This window comes from Salvia miltiorrhiza, chromosome 8, assembly GCF_028751815.1.
Source record: "Salvia miltiorrhiza cultivar Shanhuang (shh) chromosome 8, IMPLAD_Smil_shh, whole genome shotgun sequence".
In the NCBI taxonomy this organism is placed as follows: Eukaryota; Viridiplantae; Streptophyta; class Magnoliopsida; order Lamiales; family Lamiaceae; genus Salvia; species Salvia miltiorrhiza.
This window is the reverse complement of record NC_080394.1, coordinates 8,621,775-8,633,852: the sequence shown is the minus strand read 5'-3', so window position 1 is coordinate 8,633,852 and position 12,078 is coordinate 8,621,775. Positions and strand designations below refer to the sequence as shown.

The following is a 12,078-nucleotide window of genomic DNA, read 5'->3' as shown; positions in this document are numbered from 1 at the left end:
CTTGACACAACTTTCTGCTTACCTAATGCTTTTCTTCTGTTTATTCAACGTTCATCCATTTTTTCAACTCAAATCATCCCTTTTATTGATTATACAAGAGTATTTTGTATAATAATTTCGTATTTTCGTTACAGATTAGGTGATTAATTACTGTTTCTGTATGTAAAGGGTGACTGACATATAACAGTGAGAGTATATTGGGCAAAATCATGTTGGATGATTTAATACATGTTTTCTAAGAAAAATACCATTTTGCTAGCGAAATGAACTGAAGATGTTAACTGCCATTTGCCATTTTGAGGGGTAAAATTATGATTTTGAAAGAGAGATTGTACCAACTCAGTTTTGCATCGAAAGTTTCAGCATAAAATTTGATTCCTAGAAACAAGTTAGACATAAGTGTAGTCTGCATAACTTCAATTTATTGTTTAAGGCATTCCATCAACACTTGGAAATATCTTATAGTATGGATTTTTGATCAATAAATTAATCAATTAAGGCATTTTAATTTAGATTAGTGGAGTGTAATGATAAAGTATAAATTAGTTATATAGCATGTGTTGGTGTTGATTAATTATAATAGCCCAAATTGTGGATTGGGGCAAGGGTTCATGATTAAAGATGTACTATGAAATATGAGTATTATTATGTCAGTTAACATGGATTGTCTGTTCAGTATATGTTCATTAAGCTTTAACCCGACTTTGTTGATGTTATGTTTCACCTGTTTGGAAACTATGATTGTTGCCCCATCACTTATTCACTTTAGTAAAATGAGACATACTAATTGATGGTATTGAATTAAAAGCCTAATTATCTATAACAGAAAGCAAGTTATCTTAGCTTCTATATATACTGTGTGTTCTTCATAAAGTATGATTACAAGAATCTATTTAGATTTGTGAATTTTATAAGCTGTCGGCAAATGGAATAAATGATATGGGACATGCTTACTATAGTTCCTACCTACACCTAAACTTGCCTAATTACATTAATATATCATGTTCTCTTTACTAAGTAAGCATCATGATCCTCTCCAAAAAAATAAAAAAATAAAAAATAATAAGCATCATGGCATTCGCCTATATCTATGTGTTTGATTTTGTACCATTTTTATTCTACTTTGGGTATAACTATCATCATCGGCTACCTCCATTAGAGGAGATTGCGTCTTCACGACTATCTTAGATTCAATCAGTACGAATTTCATTTCACAAAAATAAAATCAATGTGTGTGTAATATTATTTTATTCGGAGAGTAAGGAATTAAGTTTCGTACTACTAGATGTCAATTTGAACCATTTTTTTTTTTCCGGTTGTTAGAGTATTTCTATACTCTAATTTAAGCTGTCATTGTGTAGATCAAAGAAAGTGTCCTCAGGAGTTTCACAGTCTGTTTCTTGTTGAGTTGCTTCTGTAGTTGCAAGTTCCTGAAGCCTTTCCTTGCGGATTTTTGGTGGAGATTCTCTTAGTTCTATTTATGGACAGATATCTACCGGATCTTTTGCTGACTTGGGAGTCCGATTTGTTAAGGCCTCTTTGAACCCTAGTATGCGCCGCCTTATGTAAACCTCTTGGGCCCTTGCTTCTCTTTCTGGCAGGCCATGGGCTTAACCCATCTTTTTAAGGGTTTACGTATTTATTGAGTTCATGAAGATCAGAGGCAGCTGCTGCGATTATTGTTACTATTGTGAGAGTATTTTCGTGCATATTGAGAGCATACAGTTTGTGAGGGTGTGCTACTATATTACGCTTTATCTCTGCGTAAGCGTGAGTTCGTTTTCTGTTGCTGCATATTTCTCCAGCATGTTGGAGTGATATATTGTGTTGGTGTTGTGCGTGGATTGTGTAACAATCAAGCCTAGGAGGTAAGTTTTATCTTGCTCTCGTTTGTTCACGTAGGTGACGGTTAGAGAAGATATAGAGGCTAGGAAGATTGGTTCTTCGCATATCTTATCATCACTAGTGAATATTTATACTGGGCATGGCTCCCCAAACATAGGTGTGTTATCACCGAATTGTGTAATCATTGTTGGTGTTCTTGTGTGCTTTATATTTTCTGCACGATTTTAATTAAGTGTCTACTTGATCTGACTTTGTGTGTGCACGAGACGTATGAATATTGGATAGGTATTTTTTCAATGGGCACAAAGGAGATAAATATTACTACTAGATGTCAATTTGAACGATTTCATCCCTCAAAGTTCATATTCAGAAAAGATTTACAAAAATCAAAGAAAGAAAGAACAAAAGTCTTGAAATTCGAACGTATTATTGGATTATAAAAACAATTGTTTCCCATTTTTTGAAAACACGGGAACTCAGTTGGGCCATGTAACAATTTTATTTCGGTAAATGATGAAACGTTTGAGCCGTTCAAATGTAACAAAATTGTGAACTATCATATCATATCACTTGATCTCCAACATTAGTTAGGGATGATAGCAAGTCAGATTTAAATGAATATTGATGCGTCCAAGATTGGAGGTTGGGAAAATAATTCAAATTGAGCTTCTCTTCAGTTATTTTTTAATTTGGTCTAAAAGATCTAAAACGAAAATTAATTATAGTTTGCTTGCGATTGCTAATTTTTTGGTTTCATAATGTTTCATGTCCCGAACTTTCAGCGTTTCTCATAAAATATCCCAATTTTCATTTTCTCCTAAAAAATCTTGAACTTTTAGTCTTTTCTATAAAATGTCCCGCTATAATAAATCCGATGACATAACGAAGAACCCCGAACTTTCAGCATTTTCCAGCAATGGAAGTTCCCTACACTACAAAAAAAGTTTCTAGTAGTGATATGAGGCTTGGTAGCTAATATTCATGTCATAAAAATTAGTGGCGTTTGAAAGTGTAACTATTAATGATTAGCTACATCATCAAATGTCACTATTTTTTATGACACACATAATAAACTACCAAGCCTCGTTAGTGGTTTTTTTTTTTTTTTTTTTTTTTGTGTAGTGCTGATATGATTTTCCAACAATGACAGTCTCCAAAATATTTCATTCGGCGAGAGAAGTCATCTTTTTGTCATCGGATTTTGTAAAGCGGGATATTTTATGGAAAAAATTGAAAGTTTGGGGCTTTTTAGGGAAAAGTAAAAATTCAAAAAAATTAATGTAAAAATTGAAAGTTTGGGACATAAAACATTATTAACCCTATTTTTTTTAACATATTTTGTTTTAGTTGAGAAAACAGGGAAAGGGGGACGGTTTTAAAAGATTTTTTAAAAATAATTGGGTTTTTTTTCGTTTGGTACACAATAATAGAACCAGGAAAATACTATTATTTACATTTTAAAAGAATGGTTCAGCTGGGTTCAGAGTTTTTAAAAATTGAATTAAACAATATTCAGTTTGAAACATAGTTTGATTCTGTTCGATTAGTAACTATCATAAACGGTAATTCTATTAGTAGCCTCCGTTTCACATAATAAATAGTTATAAATTTATTATTTAACCTTATACTAGATCATAACCCCTAAATTAAATACTTTGAGTAAAAAAATATGATGAGCAACATCTCTCTTTCATTCTCGTTTACTTTGCCTTTTTTTTTATATGATTTTTCTCACGCTCATTTTCTTTTTGATAAATTAAACAACTAAATAAATAAATAAAAATTAAAGATCTCGCAATAGTGACTTGAACCCTTCCTATTTCTGCATGTTAAAGGTAATAATTTAATTTTCCGATTTCGATTTGGGTTCCTCCAATTTAAGTTCTCTTCTTTTGCCGGCCCACTTTAGAGGGTGTTTGGCTGAGCTAATAAGCTCCTCAAAACAGTTTATAAGATGTTTAAGAGCTTATAAGAGCATCCACATTGGGGTTACATGATAACCTACATGATAGCTTACTTGATGAGGGAGGACCACATTGTGTAAAGAGGCTGCATTGGGATTACATGATAGTCTACATGATTTTTTTTAGTTTTGATTTTTATGTTTTTCACTTAAATTTAATTGCTCAAATTTAAATAACACATTTTACTAATAATTAAAATTCCATTAAAATAAAAAACCTAAAAATTACATAAAAAAATTAAAAACATAATTAAAATTACATAAATTAAAATCCTAGTCTAGATAAGTCCACGACGTTTGAGCATTTCTTGGACCATGTGGTTGTGGGCCATCATTTGTGCATCGGCGCATCGCTCATATGCGTCGTATCCAAACTGAGGAGCTGCATATCGAGCTCCCTCTCCTTGAGCTCGTTCTTCTTGGCATACTTGGCGGTGATTTTTTTCAAGTTCTGGTCGGACCACTCCAATGTCTCTTTGTACTCCGATGATTGCTCGGAGCTTGCCGCCTTCCCCTTCCCCTTCGCTTTTGCCGCTCTCGCCGCCGCCTTCTCTGCCTTGTTCCCAATCGGCCGGGCAGACGAGATCTCCTCGCCCGACGCCGAGGTGGTGAAGGCGCCCTCCTCTGTAGTCTTTGTCCTCTTGGAGGAATGCACGTCTCCCTCGAGGTACATCAACTTGAACTTGTGGTTGTGCCGGAGAATTTTTCACGCGTTTCAGTAGTTGAAGGAGGCCTTATTTGCGGTCCAACTTTTGAAGAGGATTTGGGCCTTGTCCCGGAGCATATCGTCAGAATGGCCGGAAGGCCACCGTGTGCGCGTCTCCATCCAAATACTCTCCCAGAGCCGTACATCTTGGGTCACTCGGGTCCAGTGCCCTTGAATCTGGCGGTGCTTGAGGTTGGCGCCGATGAGGGGGTTGACACGAGCGACAATCCTCTTCCAGTATTCGTGCCCCTTTTGATTTGTCCCACAGATGGCGTCGTTTGTCTCTTCCGTTCAAATTCGGATGATGAGGTCCGTCTCCTCAGGGGTGTAGGTATGACGAACAGTCTTTCCTCCGTCATCCTCCTCCGCCACCGGCGCCTGCCTGTCATGCCGGATCTTGTGAGCGATTTCCTTCCTCCGGCTGCCTTTCTTCGATTTGGCGGCACTATGGGCTGCCGAAGGCATCTCCTCGCCGGTTGGAGGAGCATCCCCCAAGTTACATCCCGACAAATCGGGATGATAGTCGTCGGATAGATCGGGGCACCAATTTAGGTCATAATAATTTGGGTTGTGTGGATCCATGGAAATTGTAGAGAGAGGAAGAAAGAAAGAAAGTGAGGAAGATGAAGAAGGTGAAGGAAAAAAGTGAGGAAGAAGAAGAAGAAGAAAAAGAGAAGATAAATAAGAGAAAAAAAGGTAAAAAATTGCACAGAAATCGAGGCAGTCAAAGCTGCATATTCAAATTCGATTTTTTTTAATGGCGCGTGTGAAACACGCGCCTAAATTAAAGGGTCGAGCGGGCTACATGTTAGAACATCTGAACGTGTAGCCCTCGTGTAAGGGAGGGCTGCATCGCTTTACACGATGCGAGCTCTACACGAGTAGCCACCATCGTGTAAGCGATGCGGATGCTCTAAGCTCCTTCAAAGTGTTTGGCAAAATAAGCTTCTCAACAACTTATAAGCTCAAAAAATAAGCTCCCCAAAAAATAAGTTCCTCTACCCCAACTTATTTTTTTATAATCTCATATGCAACAATCTTTTTACAAATATTTTTCAACTATAATTTATTATTTTCATCATATATCATTTAAGTTCATTTTTCTTCATTTTTCTCTCTCTAGCAAAAAAATTCCTTCTCTCTAGCAAAAAAATTCTCTCTCTAGCTTATAAGCTCAATTATCCAAACACTTTGACAGCTTATAAGTTCTTAAAAATGACATTTTATAAGCTTTTGAAACATCTTATAAATTTCAAGAGCTTATAAACTCTTTAAAATAAGCTTAGCCAACACCCTCTAGTTTCAATTACTTCCAATCTAAGTTAATGCAAAAGTTCCACCTCAAAAAAAAAGTTAATGCAAAACGTTTTTTTTTTTTTTTTGTACAATTTCGTTTTCTCGTTACTGTTTTAACGTAAAGCCGCACATAGTTCTTCCACAAAATCTTGGGTACACCTGGGTGTACCGTACAACCGGGTTGACCCGTATCCATAATAGTATTATTTATATGGATTGGGTTAGGATATGGATTTAAATCAGGGTATGGGTCAAAATTTTAGTGAAAGTATAACCCGGGTGTACCCAAGATCACCTCTAGTTCTTCTCCTGAGATTTTATTTGTGCGCGCATAAAAGGTCTGATCCAATCTGCTTGAGCCCTCTCCATTCTATTCGTGGAGCTGTGCCTTCAATGTTATTGGATGTTACTCTTCTTTTTTGCATTCATTATTTTGTAATATGTGTATTTAGGGTTATGATTTTTAAGATTAAATAATAGATTCATAATTATTATTTTAAATGGACGTTATATTAAATAAAATATGGGCTATGATAGAATTACCCTGCCATGAATTTCATATTTGTTTTGGGTAAATTTTAGCTAGGAACCCATCTAGATAGCAGGCCTGCAATTAATAAGATTGGGCTAACACTGAATGGTCCATTTAAAAAAGTATGAAGCTCATAATAAAAATGAGAAAAAATGAGGAATGTTGTGGTGCTAGGCACCAGGCAGCAGTAGGAATATCAGTTCAGCCCCCAAATTCGTAGGCAGATTCGATTAATCCGCTAATTCGAGAGGATTATAGTTAAAAAAAATTTAGCCCAATAAAAATTACAACCTAAATAGCTCGTAACCGAATAGATTGACATCCGATAGGATCGGCCCAAAATTAACTCAAAATCCTATAGAGCTGACCCGAAAATAATGTGTTCGCTTAATTATATAATTTTTTTTTGTTATTCGATTTTCAACTTCATTACTTTGCTTATGAAAATTAGTATAATAAGATATTTTTTTCAAAAATTTGTGAAATATATTTTGATTCAATATTAGAAAGTTATACTCATCTTTTCACTTCTCTATATGTTTAATCTAACACTTAACACAAAATATTTAGATTTAAAATTAAAAAAATGATATTTATTTAATAAAAAGGTTGCATCTTTATACCTCTAAGACTTGCATATTAGTTATTATGTAAGTCAATGTTGAAATGTTACTTATTTATGCGTGTATTTATTTAGTACAAATATAATATTGTCAAAAGAAATATAGTAGTATTAGTTATTTTTTTAAATAAACTTTCGAGCTCGATGGGCTAGCCCGAAACCCGAACATTTAGGGTTAAGGTTGAAAATTTCTAACCCAATTTTTTTTTCAACCCGATTAACAGCACCCAAATAACCCGTAACCGGATAGAGCTAGTGTAAAACCTGATGGCTTGATCCGATTAACATTCCTAGGTAGTAGGTAGTACATGTCGAGTACATATATTGTATTCTTTCTCTATGACCACCAAATGCATCTTCATTTAATAATGATACATATTTTAATAAATTTATTGAATGTATCAAAAGTATATTCAATGGAATAAGGGTCTTTTTTTATTGTGAATATACTGTATGGAATATACTCACTAGAACTAGAAATAAGAATATATTTGGTGGACAAATCGAAATGAAAATATGTGAATATATTTAGCGAGCAGAGAGAATGTTATCTTTAGCATAATTTTGGTACGATTATCTTATTTTAGGATTCAGGTTCTAGCTGCTATAAGAGAATTATAATGGATTTGAATCTATTTTCGATTCTGGATATTCACGTGTTTTCGTTGTATATGGTTGCGCGACGCAAACAAAGCTGCACATAAATTAATTAGATTGATTAACAATTTTTAAGATGTAATAAAACTAATTAAATTGATTAACAATTTTTAAGATGGAGTAATAATTTGAAAGCATGACTTTCCATAACTTCTCGATATTGTCCATATATTACTTTCTTTGTAAAAAGAAAAGAAAACTAGTCAATTCTCTCAAAAAAAGAAAAAGAAAACTAGTACATATACTTTATAATTAAGCAAAATAATTCGATATTAATATTATGATATCCGCATACTCTGGAGAGAGAAAAAACACCTAGGAAGCAAACGTCCAATAATTTGAACATTCAAAGGACCCGAATTTTCTCTTGTCTATCTTCTTCTCTGTACAAATTTATGAGACCTCGAACTCGAACAACATTTCACAACAGAGGTTCCAGCAAACCATAATTCGAAACAACAAATAGGGGGTAAAAACGGCCGATTCCGAGCAGCGAAGAATCGGCGATGGATTGCGCAACCGTTCCGTCTCTCATCTCCGACTTCGTCAACACATTCGTCGATTTCTCCGTCAGCGGCGGCATTTTCCTGCCTCCGGAACCGAAATCGGTTAAAAACTCCACCGATTCCCTGCGAACCGTGTTCCCTCAGCCCGCCCGCCTCATCGCCGTCGGGGACATCCACGGCGATCTCCCCAAGGCTAAATCGGCCCTAAGACTAGCCGGCTTGATCGGACCGGACGACCGATGGTCTGGCGAGTCCGCCACCGTCGTCCAAGTAGGCGATATATTCGACCGCGGCGGCGACGAGATTAAGCTGCTGTATTTCTTCGAGAGATTGAAGAGGGAGGCGGCGAAGGCCGGCGGCACGGTCATCACGATGAACGGGAACCACGAAATCATGAACGTGGATGCGGATTTCCGGTTCGTGGCGCGACTGGGGGTTAAGGAGTTCGAAGATTGGGGGTTTTGGCAATGTGTTGGCAACGGTATGAAGCGAATGTGTTTAGGGATTGATAGCGATCTCGTGTTTAAGGATTTGTTCGATGGCGTGCCGGATGAGATCCCGGGGATTCCGCCGCAGTTTTTGAACGGAATTAGGGCTCGGATTGCCGCCCTGCGCCCTAATGGATTGATCTCGAATAGGTTCTTGTCGAAGAACCAGACGGTGGTGGTGGTAGGGGACTCCGTCTTCGCTCACGGCGGCTTGTTGGAGAAGCACGTCGTTTATGGATTGGAGCGGATGAATGAGGAGGTGAGGGATTGGATTCGTGGATTGAGCGAGAAGGTGGATAGCCGATTGGTGAGGGGGGCGGACTCCGTTGTTTGGTTGAGGAGCTTCTCGAACAAGCTGGTGAAGGACGGCGATTGTTCGATTCTGGAGCATGTGCTGGAGACTATCCCGGGGGCAAGAAGGATGATCATGGGGCACACGATTCAGGAAGATGGTATTAACGTTGCCTGTGGCGGCCGCGCCGTAAGAGTTGACGTTGGAATGTCTAAGCTGTGTGGCGATCGTTTTCCTGAGGTTTTGGAGATTGATGAGAATTCGGAGCTCAAAGTTTTGACATCCAATCCTCTGTATATGAAACGCCATTATGAAACTTCCAATAAGAAAGACGGGTTAGGTTCGTTGATCCCTGATCAAAGACCAAGACAGGTTGAAGTGAATGCTTGAACTTTCTTGGTTTCTTGACTTCCTATCACATTTGGGGCTTGGTAGATTTATGATTGCTAGTTGCTAGCAAATGTAGGTGATTGTGTAAGACTTTAGAGTATTGCTGATTCCAAACCCTTTAGAATTGTAGAATTCTTGAAGCTGCAGATTGTTTGGGTTGGGTTACCAAATTGCTATCAGCATACATTAGTGTTAATTTCTATGGCACTTACGCTTTACTATATAACAAGTATCCCTATTTCTGCAATCTGCATATTAGTTTTTGTGGTTTTATGTTAAAATGTCATCTCACATTATTGAACTGATTCTGCGAGCAAGTTATTTTTGTTGTGTTGTTGCATTTCACTGCTAACTGCATTGATTGAGGTGGTTCGCTTGAGGCAGATGCTTCCTGTTAACTCTCCTGGTTCTGGACCTCCCTTTCTGAGATTTGGATTTTGAACTATTATTCTCATAAGATAAGATGTGAATTTTGACTATAGTAAATATATATTTGATCACCTCTGTCCACGAGAAATTTCAAGAGTCAAATGGCAGTATAACAAGTTTAAACTGGAGGTCTGGTGTCGTGTCACTGTGGCATTTCAATTACGATCACTTTCTTTGGTAGATTAATGAAATTGAATTCGACATCTTTGACATGCACGCAAATATTTTTGTGTGCCTTAAATTAACAATTGAGTATGATGGACTCTCCTAATAATTTGGATTTTACGCATTTTGGTAGTCTGAGACCGTATGCCTAGTTGTTAGTACTCATCTAATGATATTTAGGCTTAGCGTTTTTTCAATACGATGATGTATGTTAAATTGATGGAGTACAAACTTTTGATAGCTATTTCAAGTTGACTCATTATTGAAGTTGAAGTTTTGTTACGAATTAGGATTGTGAAGTTATTGATGCAATATTTCATTTTAAGTTTTCAGACTTTTATATTTATTTAATAGAGATTCACTATTGCCGAAAATATAAGATGGACAACTTGAATTTAGGGGTGTTTATTCGGATTTCAGGTTGAATTTTTGCATAATTCAATCCAATTTGAATATCCAAAGTTTTCTTAAACGAGAAAATCTTGAACGAAAATAAGACAAAACAAAACAAATATGTCACTCCAAGAGATCCCTAGACTGCTAGACATACCAATAGATAAATTGTAATTCCTCTCTCCATTAAAGTTATGACAATTCAGTTTAGCAAGTAAGATCTATGTAATTGAATTATGTGTGGGCTATGTGTATATTTTTTTGTAAAGAAAGTATTTATAAATAAAAAATAAAAAATATAAGATTATATCCTAAAAATAATAAGGGTTAATTGCCCCTAAATACACCACCTTTCCTTGAATTCTACAATTGCACATCACCTTTAAAATCCGCCCCTAAATACACTACATTTCTTTGAATTCTACAATTGCACATCACCTTTAAATCCGCCCCAAAATACATCACCTTTATATTTTTTTCTGTTTTTGCACATGACCAAAAATCCTCAAGAAATAAATTAAAGTGTTAATTTATAAATTTAAATATCTTTTTAGCAGCGGAAATATAATAAAATAAAATTATTTATTTATTTTTATAAAGAATTTTATTTTATTATATTTCCGCTGCTAAAAAGATATTTAAATTTATATTTAACACTTTAGTTAGATTAGGGTGTTACCACTTTAAATGACGTGGCTTCCAGATTGGCAAAACTGTGTCGTTTTGAATGTTATGATCGTATGTGTTACTATTTTATTAACGTGGACAATAATTGCATGTTCCCACACTAAGTATACTATGTATGCTTATCCCATATTTAATATTTCAGGTAAATGACATTGGTAGCGCGTGGAGAGTCGAATGGGCGCGTCGAACCTCTTTAAAAAAAATATATATATATTTCTTTCAAACTGATTATATTATTTATGTGGTTCTTTTTATTATTGTAACTCTAAATTCCAAATTATATCGAATTCGTGTGAAATTTATTAAAATAAAAGTTTCATTTTATTTTCTTAATGTCATGTCTTGTTTATTTTTATAATTCAAGTTCTTTCTAAAAATTTATTAGAGAATTTATTTCTTTACGAAAATACTTATATATATATATATATATATATATATATATATATAATTTTAAACTTTATAAAGAATTTTATTTTATTATATTTTCGCTGCTAAAAAGATATTTAAATTTATAAATTAACACTTTAATTTATTTCTTGAGGATTTTTTAGTCATGTGCAAAAACAGAAAAAATATAAAGGTGATGTATTTTGGAGCGGATTTAAAGGTGATGTGCAATTGTAGAATTAAAGAAAATGTGGTGTATTTAGGGGCGGATTTTAAAAGTAGTGTGCAATTGTAGAATTCAAGGAAAGGTGGTGTATTTAGGGGCAATTAACCCAAATAATAATAATAATGCTATAATTTTAAAAAGAAAAGTACCATACTTTTTACGGATATAAAAAATGATATAAATGAGTATTTTAGGCGTTCCCTCCGTCCCTCAAATGGCTTCCTCTTTGGGGACGGCACAGGTTTTAATGAAAAGTTGTAAAGTGTATTGATAGTGGAGAAAAAGTGATATAATAATTATTGGAAGTTGTGAAAAGTGTTATAATTAGTATTGAGAGTGGTGAAAAGTGAAAAGTAAGAATAAATAAAGTATTATTAGTGGTGGGGTAGGTATCCAAAAATGGAAAGAAAGAAAGAGGAAGTTATTTGGGGACGTCCCAAAAGGGAAAAAGAGAAAGTTATTTTAGGGACGGAAGGAGTATAAATTATCTAAAA

The 12,078-nt window shown here is 35.3% G+C and overlaps 1 protein-coding gene across 1 annotated transcript; it reads left to right on the top strand.

Moving 5' to 3' along the window:
* Positions 1 to 7,884: 7,884 nt before the first annotated feature.
* On the top strand, positions 7,885 to 9,544 carry LOC131000695 (shewanella-like protein phosphatase 2). Its single transcript, XM_057926722.1, has one exon. It carries the CDS (start codon positions 8,128 to 8,130, stop codon positions 9,295 to 9,297), a length of 1,170 nt encoding a protein of 389 aa, XP_057782705.1. The 5' UTR covers positions 7,885 to 8,127; the 3' UTR covers positions 9,298 to 9,544.
* Positions 9,545 to 12,078: the final 2,534 nt, after the last annotated feature.

Excerpts from the sequence above, each read along its gene's own strand:
- LOC131000695 (XM_057926722.1), top strand. The coding sequence starts at position 8,128 with ATGGATTGCGCAACCGTTCCGTCTCTCATCTCCGACTTCGTCAACACA.